This window comes from Epinephelus fuscoguttatus, linkage group LG17 (assembly GCF_011397635.1).
Source record: "Epinephelus fuscoguttatus linkage group LG17, E.fuscoguttatus.final_Chr_v1".
In the NCBI taxonomy this organism is placed as follows: domain Eukaryota; kingdom Metazoa; phylum Chordata; class Actinopteri; order Perciformes; family Serranidae; genus Epinephelus; species Epinephelus fuscoguttatus.
The window spans coordinates 37,498,692-37,525,441 of NC_064768.1; the positions used below are offsets into that span (position 1 = coordinate 37,498,692).

General features: G+C 40.9%; 2 protein-coding genes across 2 annotated transcripts in view; one reads left to right on the top strand and one right to left on the bottom strand.

Moving 5' to 3' along the window:
- Positions 1 to 26,750, top strand: part of fam135b (family with sequence similarity 135 member B) — a 675,785-nt gene that overhangs the window by 555,899 nt on the left and 93,136 nt on the right. The gene's annotated exons all lie outside the window — the stretch shown is intronic.
- LOC125904601 (CMP-N-acetylneuraminate-beta-galactosamide-alpha-2,3-sialyltransferase 1-like) lies at positions 6,218 to 25,955 on the bottom strand. Its single transcript, XM_049602124.1, has 7 exons — positions 25,864 to 25,955; positions 20,658 to 20,946; positions 18,248 to 18,444; positions 16,028 to 16,195; positions 12,998 to 13,037; positions 12,738 to 12,857; positions 6,218 to 6,726 (listed from the first exon to the last, which is right to left on the bottom strand). Exons 2-7 carry the CDS (start codon positions 20,904 to 20,906, stop codon positions 6,559 to 6,561), a joined length of 942 nt encoding a protein of 313 aa, XP_049458081.1. The 5' UTR covers positions 20,907 to 20,946; positions 25,864 to 25,955; the 3' UTR covers positions 6,218 to 6,558.

Here is a 26,750-nt window from a genome sequence, read left to right on the forward strand (position 1 = left end):
AGAGGGGTTGATTTCTTTATTACTGAAACATGATGCAGATGGCCAAGCAAAAGATCCTGTGGGATAAACAGCTGCAGATGTTTTTTAAAGTGATAAAATCAGGCCTCTGTTAAAATAATTGAGTATCATTACAGGGATAATTTCCCTGGTTTGATATTTGTACCTGATTTCAGAGAGACTGCTCTTTCAGCCACAGTATCAAAAGCTCTCTTTTATGCAGATGTTTCCTTCCATGTAAGGCAGATATCCTCACTTTGGAGACACAGATTTAAGAATCAGTTGTTTTTTTTGCCTTTTTATCAGGTGTCACATAGCAGTTGAGAGGAGGACCATGCAGTCCAACAGACAGCTTGAGTCTTTAACAAAAAGCAAGCTGTAATGCAGCTGATCGAACACATCCAGTGCAGGGAGGCAATGAAAAGTCAGAACGAAAGCAAAACAAAAAAACAAACACAGGGATGAACCCTGGGGCCTGTATCACGAAGCAGGATTAATGTCTTAGCGAGGTAACTTCAGGGTTAACCCTGGGTTTTCGGTCTCACGAAGCCGGTTCAGTTCTTATCGGGGTAGATCACCATGGTAACTTACTCTGAACGGCTATCCTGCTCCAGAGCAGGGTAAGTTCAGGGTTGAATCTGATCCTATAAAAAGCACCACCCACTGGCCAATCAGCTGTTCGGAAAAAAATGACTCCGCTGACAGAAATGCAGCCCAGTCATGACGGGAAGTTTAATTCATTTGATTGATTTTGATTTGAAAGTTTATTTTGAATATTAAAAAAGAAAAGAAAGCAACAACAACAGACAATGAAAAGATGGTTCAAAAAGGAGTGGAAAGAAGTGGAACTTTCATCCCACCCCTTCATAAGAAAGAAACTGATCATTTGCGGACACTTAATAGCACCATTAATTAGTGCCAACATTTTGTTTTGTTGGAGGAAATGATCCCTGTTAAAGATAATGGGCCTAACTGACAGCTTTGCTGCTGGAAATGTGGAAAGTAGCCTATCATGTCTACACTTCATGGAGTTTGAGGGATTTTCCTTTTTGTTTTTTAAAGAGGGACACTAGGTATATTTTTGTGCAGCTGTTAATTTCTAACACAGCTCAATATCAGGATGATTTTATTCAGACTATCAGTTTGGTGTTGATATGATTTAATTGTGGCGTCAGCTTTAAGCTTCATTGTAACATATATAACGTTATGACAAAGAAGACCAATTTATCAGATGCAATGATGTTAGACGATAATTGTAATACACGCAATTCATCTGCACAGCATTGATTTCATGGGATTCAAGGGTGTGACCAGTGTCAGATGTACAGGTACAGGTACTGTAGCTACTTGAACCAGTGATGAGTCATTTAACCTACACATCATTTTATTTGCTACCTTGTGTTGTCTTGATTTTTCCCTCTCTCCTCCTCTATTTCTTCTTTCCTGACCCGTTTTTTTTTTCTTGTCTATTATGTGATTTCATTGATGTTTTGACAGGGGAATTTCTTTGATAAGCTTTTAGTGGCTTCTAACCTCTCCCAGGAAAAGTTGATCTCGCTTCGTGATACAGGCCCCAGGAGGAACACAGCATCAACACAGCAGGAAAACAGAAAAACTGTCAAAGGGAAACACACAGGTATATATACACAGAAAACTAATCACAAGAACGAGACACAGCTGGAGGAGGAAGACATGGGCAAAGGAGAGAAATGGAGACTGGCTTACGACAAGGGTGGAGCAGACAAGACTAACACACAACAGGTGTGAAGGGAAGACTCTGGGAACAGGGAGGGACTAACGAGACAGGTGTGACAGAAAACAGGCAGGTAAGTAAAACTAGACTCGACACAGGAGGAGGAGAGGATCTACAAAATAAAACAGGAAGCAGATTAATCTCTTAAAAACATCTAATATTAGAAACCCTTATATCCGTGGATGAATTTAAGAGCATCATAAAGAATGTGGTGACAGAGACATGTGCTTGTTTTTCTTGAGAGGCCACCATGTTTGAATAGTTGTTGTTTTATTGTGGATTTCTGTATTTTATGTTGTAGCTGTTGCATTTTAATGTGTTCTGACTGGCTGCTACCTCGGCCAGGTCTCTGTTGTCAAAGAGATTTTCAGTCTCAGTGGGACTTCCTGGTTAAATAAAGGTTAAATAAAATTAATTAAGCGCAGTTATTTATAAAATACACAGGAAGTGGTTTATGTTTGAAATGTCTTCAGGCTCTTGGTCATGGTCTGAAAGTTTCATGGATACAAAGATAGAATAAAAACCATAACTGGTTTTCATCCGAGCTATTTCTGTTGTTTCCGTTATTTTCGTGAATTATTATTTCATTTTGACATTTTGTTCCCAAATCTTTCTCTGTTGTTTATAAATTCATTTAATTCTGTCCCACCTAAGGTTTGAGTGGAGGCCCAGCTACAGCTGCTGATGGCTAAATGAACATACTTGTACAGATAATAAATCTGTACGCTGGTCTCTACCTTTAGATAATCATATTTATTTTGTGAACGATATATTGGATGTCGTGGGAGACTTATGAGGACATATGTACAAAGCATTGCTGTGTGCAGCTACTGTCTGTAATCCCTTTATTGTGGAGAACTACGATCAAAAACTCTGCAGATAGTTTTGGTTTTTGTTGCATCAGAAAATATAAATAGGTGGTGAATTGTAAAATCAAATCTGTTATGTATTTTTTTATGTTGTCTGAAAATATAACCTCTCAATATCACCTCTCATTTGTATCATATTTAAATATATTAGATAGCGAATGACTGACAATAATATCTGTAGATGATTTGTGCCTGTGAGGAGGACATTGATCAGTTGTTACATCCTTTTGGCAGCAGGGGGCAGATTGGTTATCTGAACAAGTGATCATTTTATCTTCATCTGCTCTCAATGTTTGAGGTTTGGAAGATGATCAATATGTATTATTGAGCACTGATGTGTTCATTTGATATGAAATATCCATAAAATATGTTTCTTCATCAGGGATTGTCTCTTTACTCAGAGAGAAAAAATGGGTTGTGAATCATTGTAGCACTTGACATGTATGTGTAGATATATGTGTGTTTGTTAAGTATGTATATATGTCTTTAAACATGACAGTAGGATACATAAACCTCTGATGTATGACTTTGATGTGATGATACAGGTTGAGTTTTAGGATGCCAGTTATTTGAAGGCTCAGTGTTTGCTCTGCGTGCAATACGTCTCTCTGCAATAACACCATGTTGAGACATGTCCGTGCCAAACATGATGAAAGTCAAACACACCAAGCTGACAGCAACCAGCCCGCCAACACGGATATCCTGGTGATGAAGATGACCCGCCATTTCTGTGGTAGAGGGTAGAAACTTTGTCAACATCCTGGATGCTACAGGCTGTCAGAGCTCTGGTGGAGGCTCAGATAACAACTTGAAAAAGTGACTGCTTGTTGGATTCCAGTTCAAGCACTCCAGTGCCAGCGTAACAGACTGTGAGCCACCAGCAGTGGTCGGGGACAGAGCCAGATGTTGGAAACATTCGGGGCTCAGCCCAAACCTGGAGGCGCATCTGAGGACATGCTCATAGACTTGGGTTCGACATTTCAGCCATCGCCATCTCGGTTTTTTGGAGCCAGAAGTGATCACATTTGAAGGAGAGGGTGGAGTTATGGCTGAACATGGGGTGGATCTTACTCACAGGGTGTAGTGAAACCATGCAGGCCCCGCCCTTAAATATGAGCAACTTTACGCTTTAATAAAATGTAAGTGGTTGAGTAAAATGTCCCCTCTGTACAGTTGACATAAGGGAGGAGATTAACTACAGAGACCAAAATTGTTTTTGGTACCAGGCTGTAAACATGATTATTTCTGCTGTAAAGCAGGGCATGTGTAGCCTGGTTCCAGACCATAGACCCCGCCCACTCAACTGAGTAGGCTTGCATCTCTGGTCTGGCATACTGCAATGAATTTGTGATTTATCTCGTCCAAACGATGGAAGAACCAATGAACGCCGGGGTGGGGGCGGGTCTAGCAATTAGCCAATCAGCGCCACACTGATGTCAAGCTGTACGCCGGTGGGTAACTGGTGAGGATAGCAACAGTGGTGACCGTTACAGATCATACAGACCACATTAACGATGCTATCGAGGTATTTCGCCACTACTCGCGTTAATGGAGGACCAAATTAAGGAAGCTGCTAAACTGGATTTAACGGCGATGCAGCTGGGCGTGCAAGACGATGGAGACATTTTAAACGGGCAATGCTCGCTTGTTTTCGGCACCCCCGTGGCATGGATACTAATGATGTCAGATTCTGGGTGAGTTGTTGATCTCTACTGATTGGTTAGGGAAAAATCAAATTCCCCCCCTTGTAAATCGCCTTCAATGGAGGCAATGTCAGACTGAAGGTTCTGGGAGCTTCAGTCTGACACTCAGGCTAGGGCATGTGGGTCTCTAACGATTGACTCGCTCTTGGAGTCAGCCTCAAGTGGCCATTAGAGGAACTGCAGTTTTTGGCACTTCTGCTTTGGCTTCATTTTTCAGCCTGAAAGTTGCCACTTGAACAAACTCCCTTGGGGCAATTTTTTCCCATTGACAGCAGCTATATATGCACTATATTTTGAGCCACTGGAGATAAAATAATGCCTAAATATCTGTGCATTATTGGGAAAAACATGATAGGGGTCTGATTTTCAGACCCACATCAAATTTCTGCTTTCCACCACCTGAAAAACATCTCCAGACTCCGGCCATCACTCACTGACTCAGTTGCAGAAACACTCATCCACTCCTTCATCACTTCCCGCCTGAACTACCGCAGTGGTGTCCTGTTCAGGGTTCAACAGGCTCCTATATGTACAAAACTCCGCTGCCAGGGTCCTCACCTGCACCAAGCCCTGGCAGCACATCATCCCCACCCTCATCCATCTCCACTGGCTCCTGGTCAGGTCCTGCATTATCTACAAAATCCTCCTCCTCACCTACGAGTCCCTCCATGCCCTCGCCCCACAGTGCATAATGGACCTCCTCCACCCCTACACTCCGTCCAGATTTCTGCGCTCCTCTGACTCCGGCCTACTCTCCATCCCTCACTCACGCCTCTGAGCATTTGGTGACCAGGCCTTCAGCGTCATTGCCCTCACCCTCTGGAACTCTCTCCCCCCTGTAACCTGCAATGCCCCTTCACTGGACATTTTCAAATCCACCCTCAAAACTCATCTGTTCACCATGGCTAATCACTAATTTAGTAATGCTGTTTTTCAGCCCATTCTAACTGAATAAAGCTGTCAGGAACATTTAAAGTCACATAAGGCCAAATAACAAAAGGCATCATTTTACCAACTTAATGAAGCCAGTAATGTCACATATTTACTCTCTAAATAAAGCATGTCGGCGTCCTATGAGGAAGCAGTGTGCGCAAACACTTTGCTAAAGTGGCAAAACTGGTCCCATTAGTGTGTTATCAGTTAGGGTCTGGCAAACAAATGCCTTATTTGCTTAGACAGTCAGGGCAAACCTTGATTTTAACCTGGATTTTAATTTCACAGCAATCTTCCTGCAAACTTGATACTGGAACAAAATAAAGGCACATATGGGTCTAATGGCAGTAACTCAATAGCTGTGTTTCCACTATGTCACTGGACATGATAACAGTCATCATACTGAACCACCCAAATGGAACACAGCCATTATCAGTAATATCAGTCACACCTGCTGTGCATGACAAGTCTTTTTGTTCATTTAATGCATCATAAAGACAAAAAGGCAAATGCAACATAAACATGTGGGAGGAAAAACAAACAAACACAAACTCATGACCAACAGTGCAATACTATATATAAAGGGGAGCAGGCAGCATGTCTGAGTGTGTATGTTACACCACGATCAACTGAGGATATCATTACAGTAATAACTATACTGCCTGGCTTCTGGGGTTAAAACTCAAAGCAAGAGGGTTCTGGGTTCAGATCCAGAGGCCGGCTGGGGCTCTTTTGGAGTTTGCATGTTCTCTCTGTGTCAGCGTGGGTTTTCCCTGAGTTCTCTGGCTTCCTCCCACGGTGCAAAGACATGCAGCGTAGGTTAATAGTTGACTCAAGTCCCTGCGTTTTGTCAGCTGGGGTCGGCTCCAGCACCTGCATGACCTTGTGAAGAATAAGTGGCTACAACTCTACGATTGAGCCAAACTAAGGAAATAAGTGTGAGAAGAGCCACTAGGAAGCCATACTGATAAATGATGATATGTTTTATTGCTTTGTGTTTTTACCAGAGTGTTAATATAGGGCTCAGATATTGCACCTATTTATAGACATGATGGATGGTTTGGCTACTTTCCATATGTTAGACAGTGGAGTATGTGAAATGGTGGACGAAAAACAGATTGAACAATAGGATTTGATTCTATGAAACCAAAACTGAAGTTCACAAAATGACTTGAATGTAAACACATTTAGATGTTTAATAAATATGACTAATGAAAGGCCAAATCAACTGCAAATGACTTTTTCCAGTGCTCAGTTCTGTTCGTGTTAGTGCAGTTGACAAAGACAGAAACAAAAATGGATTTTAGGATCCTTTAAAAAAATGGATTTTCTTCTTCTGGTATAGTTCCTGAATAACTTCATATTCATGCGCTCCTGCGTGAGGTCCAGTTCTCAGCCTTTTGTTTGTGAGGATTTCAAAGTAATGGCTCCAGTTTCCTTCACTGTCTGCTCCAAACCCAAAAACGCTGACCTGGGAAAACAAAAATGATACCATCAAGCTCAGCAGGATTCAACTTAAAGTACTGTTGACAGTAAACTTTTTAAATTTGCTTTTTTAAATAAATAATTAATGAATTTTCAGTTTAATTTTCATTCATGCACTCCACTGTTAGTAATTAGCCTTTTGAACAATTTGTTGTCCTAAACCTTAAATGAATACTTTGGCATTTTGGAAAATCTATCCTTGTTCTCTTTCTTGCTGAGAGTTAAGATAAGAAGATCGATATTGCTCTCATGTCAGTATGGTAAATGAAGCTGGAACCAGGAGACAGTTAGCTTAGCTTAGCTTAGTTTAGCATAAAGACAGGAAACAGAAATTAGTAACGTGGCATATCATCATATTCACATGCTTTCCATTCTGTTCAGTTTGGACTATAGTGACCAGATGTCCTGGTGTGTCCAGGATTCTCTGATTTGGAGTCTGGGTTTTTTCTGTTGTTATAGCGCCACCCAGTTGCCAATTAGAGTTAAATTTCTCCAGTCACCTTGAGGCGTCCTGTTCTACATATCTACCAAGTTTAGTAAAAATCCATATGGCGGTTAGGCCTAGATAAGAAATGAGCTCTCTAGCGGCCCCACTTTGTTTGATGGGCTCAATAATGGAGGGGTCCCCTCAGATTATGTGTGGTCATATGCCTACAAAGTTGCGTGGTGATGGGTGAAACCCTTGAGATGTTATACACCTTTATGTGATGAGCCACGCCCTCCGCAATATTCATTGCCTTATAGAAGCTCAGTTTTAGTAAGTTTTCCAACTTTTGCCAAGAGGGAACTTTAGATATTGCTCCCTAGATTATGTTCACCCAGTTTCATGCAGATCGCTCAAACTTCCTAGGAAGAGATCCATTTGAAGTGTTTTTCAAAAAATTCAAAATGGCGGAAAATCTATATAAGCGGAAGTTATGGGTTCTTGAGGCAAATGTGTTCCTCATGTTGTTAATAATTGGCAAACTTTCTGGGGAAAACCTGGTCTTATTAGGAGAGACGGCATTCATCCCACTTTGGATGGAGCTGCTCTCATTTCTAGGAACCTGGCAAACTTTATTAGTAATTTAAATCCCTGACAACCCAGAGTTGAGATCAGGACTCAGAGTCGCAGTCCTAAACGCCTCTCTGAGCTTCTAGTTCAGTTACCCAGCCATAGTTTTAATAGTTTTATACAAACGGTGTCTGTCCCCCGACCGCCTAAATTATCTAAATCTAAAATTAAACAAAGAGGAGTTGTGCATAACAACCTCATAAAAATTAAAACCTCTTCTGTGACAGAAAGACAAAACAGGAGAATTAAATGCGGACTGTTAAATATCAGGTCTCTATCGTCTAAAGCAGTGTTAGTAAACGAATTAACATCAGATAATCATATTGATTTACTCAGTCTCACTGAAACCTGGCTGTGTCCAGATGAATATGTTAGTCTAAATGAGTCCACTCCTCCCAGTCATAATAATACCCACATTCCTCGAGGCAGCGGCCGAGGAGGGGGAGTTGCAGCCATTTTTAACTCTAGTCTGTTAATCAGTCCTAAACCTAAACTAGATTATAATTCATTTGAAAGCCTCGTTCTTAGTCTTTTACATCCGACCTGGAAAACCTCGCAGCCACTTTTATTTGTTATAGTGTACCGTGCTCCTGGCCCGTATTCTGAATTTGTATCTGAATTCTCAGAGTTTTTATCCAGTTTAGTTCTTAAAACAGATAAAGTTATTATTGTAGGCGATTTTAACATTCATGTCGACGTTGATAATGACTCCCTGGCTACCGCGTGGATCTCAGTATGAGACTCCATTGGCTTCAGTCAGGGTGTACATGAACCTACTCATTGTTTTAACCATACCCTTGATCTAGTTCTGACGTATGGAATTGAAATTGATAACCTAAAAGTCTTTCCACAGAATCCCGCTATCGGATCATTATCTGATTACTTCTGATTTCTTTTTACTCGATTACACGCCACTCAGCAACAGTTACTATACTAGATGTTTATCAGATAGTGCTGTCGCAAAACTTAAGGAAAAGATTCCGTTTTAAATTCAATACCAATACCTTCAGTAACAGAGGTTTCGTGCCGACTTTAACCTCTCCCGAATTGATCATTTTGTTGATAGCACCGTAGGCTCGCCATTTAACAACGCCGACTCTGTAGCTCCTCTTAAAAAGAAGTTAAAAAGCAAAGAAAGTTCGCTCCTTGGTATAACTCTCAAACCCGTAAGTTAAAACAAATATCGCGAAAATTTGAAAGGAATTGGCGATTAACCAAACTGGAAGAATCTCGTTTAATCTGGACAGACAGTCTCAAAACTTATAAGAGGGGCCTCCGCAATGCCAGAGCAAACTATTACTCAGCTCTAATAGAAGACAATAAGAACAACCCCAGGTTTCTTTTCAGCACTGTAGCCAGGCTGACTGAGAGTCAGAGCTCTATTGAGCCTTGTATTCCCTTAGCCCTTAGCAGTAATGATTTTATGAGCTTTTTTAATGACAAAATTCTAACTATTAGAGGCAAAATTCATGACCTCCTGCCCTCAGATAGTACCTATCTAACCTCAAACACAGCTGTAAAATCTAATATATATTTAGATTGCTTCTCCCCAATTTCTCTTCAAGAATTGACTGCAGTGATTTCTTCATCCAAATCATCAACGTGTCTCTTAGACCCCATCCCAACTAGGCTACTTAAGGAGGTCTTACCTATAGTTAACACTCATATATTAGATATGATCAATATATCCTTATTAACAGGCTATGTACCACAGTCTTTTAAGGTAGCTGTAATTAAACCTCTACTAAAAAGCCCACCCTGGATCCAGAGGTGTTAGCCAACTATAGACCAATATCTAATCTTCCCTTTATGTCAAAGATCCTTGAGAAAGTAGTCGCAGACCAGCTGTGTGATTTTCTCCAGGATAATAATTTATTTGAGGAATTTCAGTCAGGATTTAGAGTGCATCATAGCACTGAGACAGCTCTAGTTAAAATTACAAATGACCTTCTGATTGCTTCAGACAAAGGACTCGTCTCTGTACTTGTTTTATTAGATCTTAGTGCGGCGTTTGACACAATTGACCATCAAATTCTGCTGCAGAGACTGGATCACTTAATTGGCTTAAAAGGTTCAGCACTAAGCTGGTTTAAATCTTATTTATCTGATCGTTTTCAATTTGTTGACGTTCGCAATGAACCATCCCTACGTACTAAAGTTTGTTTTGGAGTTCCGCAAGGTTCTGTGCTCGGACCAATCCTGTTTACTCTATATATGCTTCCGTTAGGTAACATCATTAGAAATCACTCTATAAATTTCCATTGTTATGCGGATGATACTCAGTTGTATTTATCAATGAAGCCAGAAGAAAGCAATCAATTAACTAAACTCCATAATTGCCTTAAAGACATAAAAACTTGGATGAGCACCAATTTCCTGATGTTAAATTCAGACAAAACTGAAGTTATTGTTCTTGGCCCCAAACAACTCAGAGACTCTTTATCTGATGACATAGTTTCTCTAGATGGCATTGCTCTGGCCCCTGCCACTACCGTAAGAAACCTCGGAGTAACATTTGATCAAGATTTGTCTTTTAATTCTCATTTAAAGCAAACCTCACGGACTGCATTTTTTCATCTGCGTAATATTGCGAAAATTAGGCCTATCCTGACCCAAAAAGATGCAGAAAAATTGGTCCACGCTTTTGTTACCTCAAGGCTGGATTATTGTAACTCTCTATTATCAGGTAGCTCTAGTAAGTCCTTAAAAACTCTCCAGCTAATTCAGAATGCAGCAGCACGTGTACTAACAGGAACTAAGAAACGCGATCATATCTCTCCTGTTTTAGCTTCTCTGCACTGGCTCCCTGTAAAATCCAGAATTGAATTTAAAATCCTACTGTTAACTTATAAAGCTCTAAATGGTCAAGCTCCATATCTTAGAGAGCTCATAGTGCCATATTATCCCACCAGAACACTGCGCTCTGAGAACGCAGGGTTACTCGTGGTCCCTAAAGTCTCCAAAGTAGATCAGGAGCCAGAGCCTTTAGCTATCAGGCTCCTCTCCTGTGGAATCATCTTCCTGCTACGGTCCGGGAGGCAGACACCGTCTCCACATTTAAGACTAGACTTAAGACTTTCCTCTTTGATAAAGCTTATAGTTAGGGCTGGCTCAGGCTTGTCCTGTACCAGCCCTTAGTTAGGCTGACTTAGGCCTAGTCTGCCGGAGGACCCCTCTATAATACACCGGGCCCCTTCTCTCTCTCTCTCTCTCTCTCGTATCCTATTACTGCATCTAGCTAACCCGGCCATTCTGGATGTCACTAACTCGGCTTCTTCTCCGGAGCCTTTGTGCTCCACTGTCTCTCAGATTAACTCATATCACAGCGGTGCCTGGACAGCGTGACGTGTGTGGTTGTGCTGCTGCCGTGGTCCCGCCAGATGCCTCCTGCTGCTGCTGCCATCATTAGTCATTAGTCATACTTCTTCTGTTATTATACACATATGATTATTGTCACACATGTATACTGCCAGGTATTAATACATACTTTCAACATATTGTACCGCAGTAACCAGAACTATAACTATAATATTATTACTTCCATTAATGTTGTTGTAAGATACTGTCATTACCTGCATATCTCTCTCTCGCTCTCTCTCTCTCTCTCTCTCTCTCTCTCTCTCTCTCTGTCTCTGTCTCATTGTGTCATATGGATTACTGTTAATTTATCATGTTGATCTGTTCTGTACGACATCTATTGCACGTCTGTCCGTCCTGGAAGAGGGATCCCTCCTCAGTTGCTCTTCCTGAGGTTTCTACCGTTTTTTCCCCGTTAAAGGGGTTTTTTTGGGGAGTTTTTCCTTATCCGCTGTGAGGGTCTTAAGGACAGAGGGATGTCGTATGCTGTAAAGCCCTGTGAGGCAAATTGTGATTTGTGATATTGGGCTTTATAAATAAAATTGATTGATTGATTGATTGATGAGGAGAGGCATCTCTGTGCAAAGTTTCATGTCTCTACGACATACGGGGCATGAGATATGCCCATTCAAAGTTTGACATTTCAATCGGTTGCTATAGCGCCCCCCTTTGGCCAATTGATGTAATATTGCTTCATTGGCATCCTCCCATGACCCTCTACCACTGTGCCAAATTTCACATGGATTGACCAAGTCAGTGAGGAGAGAAACATGGAACAGACACACACACAGAGTTTTCGTCATTACATAGTAAGATTGTCCCAGTCTACACCACAACTAAAACATAAGCTCACACTTGTTTTCAGCGCTCACACAAACATCTAACATGTTCTCTCACACTCATTATCACCTGACCCAAAACAAACACCTGCACAGTCTGTTTTTTGTTGTTGTTGTTTTTAAAACCAATTGTTTTAATACTGTGCAAATAAATAATACGAATAAAACGAACACTGATTTTGTTCGTCAATCCGTGTGTCATTGTCAGTAGTGTTGCTATGATGCTTGCGACACTTCCTGAAAGAACCGTCAGTGCTCTGACAGTTAGGCATTATGCTGAAGATAAAGTCAGTCTTATGTAAAGATCACCTCCCTTCATTAGGCACCTGCCAACAAAAGTGCTGCATTCTGGTCACGCTGCAGGGGTACATTTTCAGTCACGCATGGTGGAAATGCTGATTGAAAAGATCACAGTAGGGTGGCTGAACAAAAGCAACAGGTACGAGTGGGAGGAGTGCTGAAATCAAACTCATGTCTGGATTTTAGGTCCCATTCCTGCACCAACATCTAAACTATCTAAGCTCAGCTACAAATTATTGCTACTGTGATCAACACAAACACATTTCTCATGATATATTTGTATTAATTTGATGATTTTTTGAACATTTTAAAACTTGCATTAATCTAGCAGTCTTCTTCTCCCTTCCCATTGCTGGTGCATCATTGTTTCTCGGTGCACTGCTGCCACCAGCTGTCAGTCAGTGAAACAGCATGACATTATGGGTATCTTGTGTACTTTGAACTCACCTCATCACAAATCTGCAGGCTGAGAGCCACAGTCATAAAGCCAGTGGATGGATACCTGCCCTTCTTCAACAGCCAAGTTTCATGAACATATCTCATGAAAGCTGGATTGAGGATCATCACCTGTTGTAAATCAGATTCGACCTTTATACTGACATTCATAAACCGGTCCTCTCTGCACTCAGTGCACTGTCCAACACGATGTATTAATGGATTATGTATTAAATATGTCGGTGTCACGCAAAGGCATTTAAAACACTCACCAAATCCTTGTTAGCTATCCTGTTCCCAGCATTTTTTCCCCTGTTGAAGGCAACATTACATTGGGTAGAAAATGAACTGCTTAACAAGTATTGTTTGGTAAAAATTATGCAACACACATGTTCAGTTCAATCAGGTCATTGCAAAACTTATAATAATGAGATCAAGCTGCCTTTGTACATGTCTACTCATCTCATGTGTCAGTAAAGTCTGTGTTCATTGTTATCTAGTTCCTACATGCATGGAGGAATTACTGAAGAGGCCAACACATTCTCACTCCGACCTCGTCACATATCCACATGTGGTCATGGACATAAGACATGCAAGGTACCCTTGGTGTGTTGGTTGTTGACGTTCTGGAACGCCGTGTCAACTTCAGCCTATTACATGCACTGTCTGTTTTCAAAATACACTTCTGTTTTCACAGGAAATGTACAGTTTGCATACAGTCTCTTTCAAAATAAAAGCACTATGTCAGTACAACACCTTAAATTGGTGGGGGGTTTTTTCTTTAAAGGCCCTGACACACCAAGCCGACTGTCAGCCGTCGACCAAAGTCGGGCCGTCGGTGAGCATCTGTCGCCCTAGTTTTTGCAGTGTGTCCCGCACCGTCGGCACTATGGCGTCGGCAGCTTTTCGGCCAATTGAACATGTTGAATCGGCGGCGGAGCTTGTCGGTGAGAGAGATCACTCTGATTGGCTGTTCAGGTTTTATTTCCTCGCCCCTGTAGCGAGTGAATCTGCCTGTAGTGAAACCGGGGCTAACCGGTGCTTCCTCCTCAGGCTCCACTTCACTCAGCTGCCCCACAGACCCGCTGCTTCTTCACACTTTAACCTGAATAACAAATTGTAGCTAGCTGGGAGCGGCTAGCGGAGCGTTAGCCACAACATGACCAGAGGGAAGCAGAGCCAGTTAGCCTCCGCTAGTCTCTGAGCTAGCACCGGCTCTCCGTTTGGATCCAACCGGAGCACCGAGCCCTGGTTTGTGATTCAGGTTAAAGTGGGAAGAAGCAGCGGGTTTATCGGGCAGCTGAGTGAAGTGGAGGAAACACCGGGACCGTCTGGATGTAATAGTCCGTGGAGGTGCTGCGGTGCTCGGCTGCACAGATAGGAAACCCCTCGGCTGACAGGATGTACCACTCTCTCACTCCACTCTCTCACGCAGGCGCAGAACGTACGTGCCACTTGGCCGTCGGATGTAGTCCGTGTAGTGTGTTCAAATGCAACTGACACAAGGCGACGTGAGGCGATATAGACGACGCAACAATTGACTTTCATCGCCGCTGGTTCTTTGATGTCGGTTTGGTGTGTCTGCACCTTAAGAACAAATGCACATGGTCATGTTTAGCCAACACATGCCCATTGTTGGGTTTAGGAAAAAAGAACAGGGTTTGGTTTTACAGTCTTAACCGGAGGTGAACACCTGCCTCCTAGGTGAAAGTCGGTGGTTGTTAGACCCATTTACCGCCCCTCCCACCCGCCTCACTCGTACTTTTACTGCCTTAACTTTCATGTTGTCCCACCATGTTTTCCCCTATGCCGCCTGGCGCTGTTAATAATAAAGGTGACCAGGTTTATCATGCCGACGTGAAAGGATGGCTTTTTTACTCTGTGTCTGATGCCGGAAGTCACTGACCAGGTGCTGTTTTTTGGCAACTTCGGAGTGAGACAAGGTTGAACGGTCCTACCAGGCCCAGGAGCCCAAGGACTCAGGAGGTCCCTGGGCCAGAGCCTCTGCATTAAATGACTTTTATTAACTTTGCATGTCTTGTCAGAGGGCTTAGTCATACATGTTGATAATACAGCCCCTTCTTAAAAATACCTTAAAAAAAAAAGAAAAACCGAAGGAATAGTCGAACCATTAAAACCAAAAAATTAACTTTGAGAGCCCGGTCTCACTCCAAAGTCGTCAAAATCCAGTGCTTGCGCAGTGACTTGCTGCATCAGAAACTAATGAAAAGGGCATCCTTTACATCGGCATGACACACAGCTGGTTGCTGTTATAGTTAAAAAGCACCTGGTGGCGTCAGGGGAAAGGGGGACAAAAGTTCAGGCAGCGAAAGTCCAACTGGGATGGGTGGTGGATGGGTCTAACAAACAATGACTTTCACCCAAGAGAGCTGTGTTTGTGTCCCACAAGATTCTAAAGCCAAATCCTGTTCTTTTTTCCTAAACCTAACCACGTGCGTTTGTTGTCAAAGTAAAGAGAGACTGTATTTTGAAAACAGTCAATGCATGTAACAGGCAGAACAACCAAACGTCGATATGTGACGAGGCCGGAGTGAGAATGTGTTGACTTTGAAGATGCAAGAAAAAAACATCATGACACATTTTAAGTGAGTGTTTCTGTCCCCTTTAGATGGGCTGAGTGCTGTGCGTAATATGTGCCCTTTAACTCTGTGGGGAGACATAACAGCATGCTATACAAGCCGTGCTGAGAGGAGCCTTTTATGCGTCCAAGCCCAGGGGCCCATTGTATCATAATCCACGTATTCCCTGATGGTTTAAACTATGAAGCTATGTGTTTCAAGTGTGTGTCTGGCTGTGTCCCGAATTACTAACATGTTCTCTCAAATGACAGTCAAGCTACTGTTACAATATGAGCTGAGGCTGCAGGTCGTTAGGGCATCTCAGGTCAGTTAGGGAGGAGCACATTAATGCTAATGTCGCTCTGTCTCTATGAGGAAGCAACTGTGTACTACAACTTTCACCATATTTATGTGAGGTAAGGTGATATCATGTAAATCTTCTTGATATGATAGCACAACAGGGTAATTCAAGAGCTGGGACGTCCAGAGTTCGTTGTAACTGCCTCACATCAATGATCTCTCTCTCGTAGCTCTTTGGAATTTGCTCTCTGTTAGTGAGTCTGAGGACAGACAAACAGCTGAGCTTTCTTTTTTTAACGTTTCCCCAAGTTAACTACATCACTTCCTCATAGATGTCTCCTAGTCATCAAATACATTCAATGCATTTTTTTCAGTCAATCAAAGATCTGATTAAAGGTGTAGCTGCTCATTGTGCACACCCACCCTGAATCGAATTTCTTGAGGAGCCACAGTAGATCCTTTATCTTGAATGGAAACATCACAAGATGAGTAGTGTTGTCCAAACTAATAGCACTCTCTGGGTACATCACATGATGAGTTGTTTTGGTGCCAACATCCGTTTCGTAGCCTTTAGTGCGGCCATGGTTCATTCTGAAAGATACAAGGGAATACATGTATTTAATATCATGAAGTTAAAGAACAATGATGTGGTGATTGGTGTTCACATTACATGGAAATCCTGATTCAAAACATTTTTCATCACCCACCGTATGGCGAATGACATATGGGGTGCCGTTTGTAAAGTGTCTCACGCTGAAAATAACATCAATATTTTGCCACATTTAGCTTCAAACAATGTTTAAAAAAGTATTGTGATTTTTTTAACGTCACCTTTTACCACATTTACAGCAATATTTGTTAACTTAGAAATATATTAAATAGTTAAATCTAAATATTAAATGTGGCACCTAAATGTTAAATGTTAAATCTAAATATTAAATCTAAATCTAAATCTAAATGTTAAATCTAAATATTAAATCTAAATCTAAATCTAAATGTTAAATCTAAATGCTAAATATGAATATAAATATAAATATAAATGTTAAATCTAAATATTAAATCTAAATCTAAATGTTAAATGTTAAATCTAAATGTTTTTGTTTGAAACTAAATATTTAGCTAATATGCAAATTCACACTGCCGGTCACCGGAAGTACCAAAATAAAAGCTCGAGATGGTCAGACTGTTTATAGAATCAAATAACGAATTAAAACCAACTTATCGGGGGAAATGGACACTTGAACATACATTAGCGTGATAATAACTACCTAAAATAACAAGAAATGTGTTTGGAGAAATTTTATTTGACGTGTACTTTGAGTTGTTAGTGTCCCTTCGGAGGGATTAACAACCTAAACTAAGCTAACAACCGTTAGCTCTTAGTCCCGTTAGCAGTGTCTGTAATGACTCATTAACTCTTAAACGGTCCGTGAAAAAAATATTTTTTTCCAGCGGATGTCTTAGTTACAACATGATTGAGCTAGCAAAGCAGTTTTGTGTTGCGATGTGTGGTATTTATTCAGTTTTGGGAAATTACGATGTCTAGAAAGCATCAGTGGCCGCAGCAGCAGCAAAGCTATCAGGACGTCATCTGTTAAATGTCTCCCATTGTCGGATACGACATTAAACTACTCCAGTTAGCTCAATCATGTTGTAACTAAGACATCTGCTGGAAAAAATATTTTCTTAGCGGACCGTTTAGAGTTAGTGAGTCATTACAGACACTGCTAACGGGGCTAACAGCTAACAGTTAGCCCCGCTAATCTACGATAACCATGTTATTAATTTCAGACCGTGATAGTAATGTTTGTTCAGTCATAGTGTTTATAGGCTTTACAAACACCAGATTAGTCTAAACAGTGATACAGTGACGTGAAAAACGTGAGATGTGCATATATATATGTTGCTAAACTCCGCTGGTTTTCTACCCGGAAGTATTTGTAAACAACAAGGTGATTCCCTCAGAAGGGACACTAACAGCTCAAAGTACACATCAAATAAAATTTCTCTAACACGTTTCTTGTTATTTTAGGTAGTTATTATCACGCTAATGTATGTTCAAGTGTCCATTTCCCCCGATAAGTTGGTTTTAATTCGTTATTTGATTCTATAAACAGTCTGACCATCTCGAGCTTTTATTTTGGTACTTCCGGTGACCGGCAGTGTGAATTTGCATATTAGCTAAATATTTAGTTTCACCCAAAACATTTAGATTTAACATTTAGATTTATATTTATATTTAGCATTTAGATTTAGATTTAGATTTAATATTTAGATTTAACATTTATATTTATATTTATATTTAGCATTTAGATTTAGATTTAATATTTAGATTTAACATTTAACATTTAGGTGCCACATTTAATATTTAGATTTAACTATTTAATATATTTCTAAGTTAACAAATATTGCTGTAAATGTGGTAAAAGGTGACGTTAAAAAAATCACAATACTTTTTTAAACATTGTTTGAAGCTAAATGTGGCAAAATGTTGATGTTATTTTCAGCATGAGACACTTTACAAACAGCACCCCATAATGACATTACACAATTTTTGTTAAACTCCAAAGATAAAAAGTTCAGAATTTTTCTTTGTGTCAACATCATTGTTCAAATTTCTTAAAGATGTCAGTTATGATTTACCTTATTACGATATCATGCATATCTATGAGAGGTCCATAGTGTGATTTCTTCAAATTACCAGAGTTCCCCACCACAGCACAAGTCCTGCAGCGGTCAGAGCTGAATTCTACAACATCTGGAACAGGTGGGAAGATCTGAAACAGGTTGTCCACTGTTGTTTTATAGAAAGTGAAGTTGTGCATTTCCCCCTGTAAGTGCTGACACACATAACAGAAAAAGAAAGTTATTCCAGCATCAGTTTACAATTTAATCACATGCCAGTTGTCCAGTTAAATCTATTTTTGACACTATTCATAATTTACATTTCTTTACTGGAAGAAATTCAATGTATTTTCATTCTTTAATCAACCCCTCTAGTGGTTCTGCTGCAGCTTCATATTGAAAGCACTGAAAAGGTAAAACATAGGTTGCTTTCATTGTGAAGCACTCACAGGAAGTACAATAGTTGGCTTTTTTTTTTAACAGTGATGATTTTGAAATGCTCATCTCACAGGTTCAGGTTTTAGGACTTTGTCAATCGATTTGTTCCTGATGACTTCATATCATTGTTAACTGTTTCTGTTTGCAGTAGTGGTTTTAAAAAAGTATCAGTGTATTAAGGTCCTACAGGGCCTCAGTCAGAAGAACTCATTTCTACCAATGCAGTTTGAAAACATGGAACTGATTAATGAATTGATATTTGCCATGGGTTTTAAGCACTGCAAACTATCTCGGGGTTGGTAGAAGCACAGACACAGATTTCCTCCTATGCTACGCCATCTGCTGCTGTAGACGTCCAACACTCTGGAAATTTACTCCAAAAAGGTTTTACCTTTGCTGGACACCATTCCTTTAACATTATGTAGAGATGGAAAAATCTAAATTTTAATTACATTTATTCAACCTTTATTTTGACAGGATGTCATACGAACACCAAAGTCTTTTACTACTTTCGTATCTACTGTCGCCCTAGTTTTTGCAGTGTGTCCTGCACTGTTGGCACTTTGGCGTTGGCGGCTTTTTGGCTGATTGAGCATGTTGAATCGGTGGCGGAGCTTGTCAGTGAGAGAGATCACTCTGATTGGCTGTTCAGGTTTTATTTCCTCGCCCCTGTAGCGAGTGAATCTGCCTGTAGTGAAACCGGAGCTAACCGGTGCTTCCTCCTCAGGCTCCACTTCACTCAGCTGCCCCACAGATCTGCTGCTTCTTCCCACTTTAACCTGAATAACAAACCGGAGCTAGCTGGGAGCAGCTAGCGGAGCGTTAGCCGCAGCATGACCGGAGGGAAGCACAGCCAGTTAGCCTCCGCTAGTCTCTGAGCTAGCCCCGGCTCTCCGTTTGGATCCAACCGGAGCACCGAGCCCTGGTTTGTTATTCAGGTTAAAGTGGGAAGAAGCAGCGGGTTTATCGGGCAGCTGAGTGAAGTGGAGCCTGCGGAGGAAACACCGGGACCGTCTGGATGTAATAGTCCGTGGAGGTGCTGCGGTGCTCGGCTGCACAGATAGGAAACCCCTCGTCTGACAGGATGTACCACTCTCTCTCTCCGTTCTCTCTCATGCAGGCGCAGAACGTACGTGCCACTTGGCCGTCGGATGTAGTCCGTGTAGTGTGTTCAAATGCAGCTGACACAGGGCGACGTGAGGCGACATAGACGACGCAACAGTCGGCTTTTGTTGCCGCTAGTTCTTTGATGTCGGTTTGGTGTGTCAGCACCTTAAAGGATTCTAGAATCAAATCATGGTAAATAAGCTTCTAAATACTAATGTGAATTGTACTTGGAATAAAAGTTGCAATTTGTGTTAAGGAAAAGTATATATTTTGGTTTTACGTAATATGCAAATTATCGTAACCTTCCTAAAGTACTACTAATCTTTTTTTTTCTGTCAGTTGATAGTCCATTGACATGAGGGTTACGTCAAGGCTACTTTATTCTCCATTTACATACGAAAAGAGATACATCCATTTCAAACACTGTAAACGTCACTGCCCTCATACTTCCATGCGTCCCTTATGTTGGCATACATACAGCCAACAGATGGCCCAAAGGGCGAAGTCAAGTTTCACTCAGCAATAAACTAATTTGATAAGGAATGAATGGGTTTAAGTGATTTCATCAAAACAAGTCAAAACTCTAATCAACTAATCAATTAATTGAGAAAATAATGACAATCAACAATGGCAATAACAATCAGTTGCGGCCTTAATGCTGAAATTGATTTTTACTGCTTTTTAATGTCCCCCTGTGTCAAACGTTGTTTTGTTTTGGCTGACAGAGAACACCACTGACACCAAACAGGTTCCTCTTCTGGTTAAAGCCCTGATTCTTCCTCTTTTAGAAAGGGAATGTGCAAAAATGTGTCTGAAACGATTAACCGAGAAACAGAAGCAGAACATTTTTGCTGTGTATACGTAAAGAAAAGTTGACATTTACCTTCCACCAGTCGAAATCGTCCTCTGGGGTCGAATATGTTTTTGACAACAAGGGCTGAGGAGATGACTTGATGAGCTCCCTAAACCACGGATCACCCTCTGGTAAACATTTGCTACAGGCACAAACACTTAAGTTCAGCAGGCCGAGGGAAAATGTAGATAAATTCCATGAATATCTAGACAACAGCCCAACGGCAGCGATGCACAGTATGGCTATAACTATTCTGATGTTTCCCAATTTTGAAAGCATCTCAGCAGCGTGATGCTCTTGGAGGAAGATCAGAGTCGATCTGTGGATACAAAATGTGATAAGGCACACAGGTGAGACACGTCATACATGTGTGTGAATATGCCAGGGGAAGAGATTGGCTGCTGTTTATGCCCTCTGTTATCTATGTTAGAGACACATCTGACATTTAGTGGTGTAATTTCCCACACTGTCTCATCTCAGCAGTCACACCTGTTATTCACAGGTGTCCTCATGCAGGGCAATAACAGAGGATGACACAAAGGAAAGTAAACCAACACAAAACTCAAAATATTTTCTGATCTACAGCCAGGCTGGCAACTTGGTTTTTCATAGAGCATTGAGTTACAGCTGTGGGCATTTAGAGAGCTTCAAGAGAAATTTATATTGTCTATACAATAAATAATATTCCAGAGACATCTGTGTGACTCTGATAAAGTGATATTAAAAATAACGATAAAACTGATAAAAATGTTATTCAATAAACTAATTAAAGCAGCATATTAACTGCCGTGTTCGATGATTTTACTGTACTGTGGACATATTCGTGTCTCACGGTATTTAAATGTAATTTGAACAAAAATAGCGTCTCTATGGGTGTAAATGTGTAAACTAATAAACCAAGTCATTGTTATTACATCAGTGGCAGCTCTTAAATTTTGCTTTGGTGCCAAACTGGTGTGGGAATGGCGAGTCCCATAAAAACTCATCATATCTGTGTTGTTTGACCTTTGACTGAAAAATACTTCCACTTAATAAGAAAACACACATTACATGATGTTGAATGATGTTTCTTTTATCCAAATATGTGCTGTGTTTCTGGTCTCCAAACAGACTATGGTTCTGTCTTGAGTCCAACTTTGGTCCAAGGTAACATTATGATACACTGCCAAACTGAGCAGGGTCAGACCAAAGTCTCACCCGTTATCACTGATCAGACTGCAATATAACCAGAGAGGCAACGTGGAACGCGGAACTAAATTGTCTCAACAGGTTGCTGGTTGGACCACCTAAAGCGGCGCACCAACCGACAACATCAGTAGAGAATTGTGTGGCTGTATTTAAGACAACTCTGAACCTGCACGACACCACACAGCACCATTGAACTAACTCTGGAAAATTTTTCTGTCTCATTTGGCTCATGGTAGTTACATGTCACACCATGTTGATGTAGCCATGTGAAATACGATCTGGAGTTTTCATGGGTGTTTTATTGTGAAAATTGGCCGGATACTCTCGTCTTTTCTGAGCCTGACTTCCTGTTTGACTCATCTGGTCTGTGCAAATTGACGTGCCGTCACGTGGCGTCCGTCAGAAATAGACCTGGTCCATGTTTTTAGCGGAGCAGAGCGCTGAGCCGCTTCTAGGCCGCGGCTGGTGGAACAGCTTACATTGACTCGAATGGCCGCTATTAGCTCCAGCACCTGCGCCTCGGCCAGATCGCGCACACCATGGATCCAGTGGGTTGCCATAAATGGGCCTGTCCCAGAGGCATTCAACTACCAGAGGGCTTTTGAAATCTTCTTTTCGAGTCGTGTAAAATTAAATGCTCTGATTCAGGGTGCTGTACTTGCAAATCGTGAGGGAAGGAGGGAAGCAGTAATTTGTGTCTGTTTGTGTGTAATTGATTTGTGTCTTACCTTTTGTTTCCTTTTTGTATTGCGTGTTTTGTATTGTTTTGCGTATCTGTAACTGTGTTTGTGAGTGAGAGAGTTTTAAAAGAATGTTTTGTCTGCACATGATTTGAAACAATAAAATAGCCCTCCAGAGGCAGATCAGTACATCAGTCATTTTTATTTTGATTACTGAAATGTTTAACCACTAATCCTTCACCATAACATACCACTAGTGTTTCAGTAAAAATAGAACATTTTTCACACATAAAAAGCACAAAGATGTTGAAATCTGCCATCATAAAATGGCTCTCAGAATTCACCAGACTGATGCCTTTAAACAACATTTTCTCCCGGGGGGCACACCTACGAGTAGGGTCAAATATCTAAGTCTGCAATTATTGTTCAGACTTAGATATGTGACCCTTGTACGTGTGCTCCTGTATCAAAAGGACTGGCCCTAGCTTGACCCCTCCATTGAAACTGGACCAGTCCTACAGGAACAGCAAGCCAATTTTACATAGTGGCCAAAAATGGAATTACACCCAACGGGTCCATCATGTGATGCCATTGGGCCCAAAAATACTTTTCCCCATAGACTTACATTTGGGGAGAGACATCTGTCAATCAGTGTCTACATTTTTTGAGTGTCACAACCTTTGCAAACATTCAGGATTTGATCCATCAAGTCAAATAGCATTTTCAAAGTCTAGACGAGCCGCAAGATTGAATCATTTCATCTCTATTAAAGTTAGCAGAGTGCTACACCGTCCACCCTGTTTTTGGCAGCTGCAAATTCTAGTGCATGCAAGAGATCTGAGTAGTTGGAAATGGAGTGTTTTTGGCTTCATGCAACACTGAGCAACTTTTAAAGGAATGGACGGGGCCCTGCCTTCAATGCTGGATCCAAGTCTCTTAATACATCCACAGGCGTGACTTAAGAGTTTGTAAATACAGGATTTGTCCATATGCTAAGATGTCTAAAAATTTGCCCCCGTGATTTATATTAGTGCTAATCATCTAGCCTATATTATTAGCTAGCACACACATAAGTCAGGACAGCAGTTAAGCTAGAAAGACTGTAATATCGCCCATCACTTATCAAAACCGTAGGTTCTTGTCTGTTTCTTTACATCTTCATGAGGATTATTTCTTACTAATGTTTACACTTTTATCTCCAAATTAATGTAACTTAGGGCGTCTCAACAAAGATATTGCTGGCTAAATAAGGCAAATGCTAACTTAGCTCATAAAGTGGTGCAGGAAAGAGTCCTTTAACTCGTAAATAAGTCCGCTTTTTTGCACTCCTGGTTCCCTCGTGTCAGAGTCAATGGGTTTTTTGAATGGCTTTATGGTTAGATGCCCAAAAACCTGTGGTTTCACACAAGCTTAAGAGTCTTTCACTTTTTGTTGTGCAACATATAAAACATCATTAAACACCCCACTCGTGAATTTTGAGACCTTTAGATGTCTTGCTAACAAGTGGTTTAATGAGAACATCGTAACGCTGACCACGGCTTTACAGCCTCGCTATGTTGGCGACGTCAAGTCATATAGGTCCATGTCATTGGTCCGACAGCCCATTGGTCCGACATCCCATTAGTCCGACGGTCAGCAGTGTTGAACAGCTCCCAGTGGGTGTATTTCTGCCTTGATGGTGCGCCGCGACCAGCTCTGGGTCAGCTGGGAAAGACTTGAGGCGGAGCAGGCTCACAGCTTATGTGTTTGCCACTTTCTTTTTCATTTTAACCCACACCATGATCTTTTCCTGACCCTAACCAAGTGGTTTTTGTGCCTAAACCTAACCAGACCTTAACCACAGGGTATCATGATGATTTCGGAACAATGGGACTTCGGAACAGTGGGTTTAATATGGTCGGAACAATGGGCTGTCGGACCAATGGGCTGTCGGACCAATGGGCAGTTCCCAAGTCACGTGACCATGATGTAGTTTGTTTGTGGCTTAGTTAGTGTTTAAAGTCTGGCGATTGCATTTATGTTTCAAAAATCATAAAAGTGGTCACTCAACAAAATGTGCAAGTATCATAAACTTTTGTTTGCAAACAGCTTATTTTCTGCAGTAATCCAAAATCCGATCACAAAGTCACACAGGCTTTTGACGAGGGAACCAGGGCGACGCTAACTTCTGCTTCAACCTACAAATAAACATCATCCCTGCAGCAATATATTGATGATATTAAAGGGGAACACCACCTTAATTAAGAATCCACAAATGTAATTTCCATGGCCAAGAAAGTTCAATCAAGATTTGTGAACATGAGCTACTCTCTCTCAAAGCCAGAAACCAGAGAGCTAAATCTCAAACTTGTGATGTCACAGGGTATAATGTCAGGAGCTGCCACAGAATGTTTGTTTTCTTTTTTATACCCAAATGAGCTTTATTGTATTGTAGTGTTCTCAGATTGGAAACTGAAGATGTGATTACATCACAGATACGAGTTTATGCACTCTAGCTTTTATGATTTGGGGGACAGATTTTCATGTTTATTAATATCTTTGGACTCTCTGAGACCAAAGGAAAAATAAGTTCCCTTTTAAGTGACAAGATCTGTAACAATTTGGTGATGGCACCACCTTAGGTCAATAATAGGAAACATTTTGGAGCTGTCGAACGTTAGCCCGCCTGAAAATGTTCTTTGAAGGTTGGTTAGTACAGTACATGTAGCCTGCAGCACTACTTGCTAACAGCAGGTGCCATTAGCTAACAGGGGATGATCTGAGTTAGTTGCTAGACAGAGTCATGATCTCTTTGGAGAGAAATACAAAATTAAAGTCAACATCCCGTAATGTGTGTTCTTTAATTTAGTGGAAGCATCAGTCAAAGCTAAAACACAGATATGATTGGTTATGATGGGACAGAAGAGGCACAAGTCTGCACCGATGCAAAATTCAACTGTTGTCACTGATGCAATGACTGACCTCTTTCATAGCTTATGTAACAAACAAGTAATAAAAAAGAAGATACAGGAACACAGTTCAATAAACCTGACGACATTTTGTAAACATTTTTCTTCCCTGCTGCTCCACTTGAAGCAAAACCTCACGTACAGCTTAACTCGTTCAACAGGTTATTCAGGACAGTGTGAGACAAGAGGGAGAAAATTTAATAATGGGTGCTGTGAGCATTACAGCCATCATATTAACTTTACTCAGGCAATAACTGAGCCTAGAAACACATTAAAAAGTACAATCCCACTCTTATGTCGCCTCTTTGCCTTTGAACTATCATACATTAAAAGGGTGTTCTTGTAAATATTCTGGCTAATTATAAGACAGCAAATTACCATCAGTTTAAATGTGTAATATAGATTTCATATTTCTCTTACCTGACAAGAGATTTAAAAAAAAAAAAAAAAAAAATCAGGCTGGTGAGGCAAGAAAACAACAAAACAAAACACCTTGCAGATGATGAACGCGTGAGTTGTCAACAATGAAATGAGCTGATGAGCAGCGCGTAACAAGGAAGTGCTGCAGAGGCTTGGCATCAATACCCACAGGGGTGTGTCAAGAAGAGGTGGCAGAGCTTTAAAACCACAAGAGCTCTGCCTGAATTTGACATCACATGTTGTAAAAAAAAAAAAAGAGTTTTGAGTGTGTGACTTTATTTGGGATTCATTTCATTTTTATTTTGTTGTGATATTTCCCTCTGTGTAAGACATGTGCTCTATAGATAAACCTGCCGCACCTTGCCTATATCATTAATTTCACATACTGTATATTAGGCTATATATTTTACTTCTTTCAGTTCTTAGCTGCTTGTTGTTTTGTAATTAATAGTTTAGAAATTTAAATTGAGTCAGGTTCAGTGTGCATCCTGCAGTAATGTTAATACAAATAAATATTTTGTTTTAAATTCAGTAAAACGTTTAAAGGTCCCAGAAATCTTCTTCACAGCTTCTTATAGAGTCGTTGTTATGTTGCATACGAGATGTCAGAATGAAATGGCAGTTGTTGAGAGGCCACATGTTATCTGATCAAACCACAACCAGGGGATTTGTGCGCTCAGCTCCTTAAAATATTAAATGTTTTACGCTAATGCTTAAGTTGAATTTTAGCATGTCTTCATCTAGTAGTGAGGATCAAGCAGACGTGGGTCGTTTAAGCATTGTCCTTTTCCTGGTTTGTTGTCATAATAGTGGTGAGAACTGAAGCCTCCCTGGATGCAAAGCACCTCATGGAACTGGTTTTCATATATAGGCATTGTCAGACCGGT

Coding starts and splice junctions, on each gene's coding strand:
- LOC125904601 (XM_049602124.1), bottom strand. CDS start 20,906: ATGCTTTCAAAATTGGGAAACATCAGAATAGTTATAGCCATACTGTGC. Junction 18,445..20,657: donor ACGATTTCGACTGGTGGAAG/GTAAATGTCAAC, acceptor TATGTGTGTCAG/CACTTACAGGGGGAAATGCA. Junction 16,196..18,247: donor ATGCATGATATCGTAATAAG/GTAAATCATAAC, acceptor TGTATCTTTCAG/AATGAACCATGGCCGCACTA.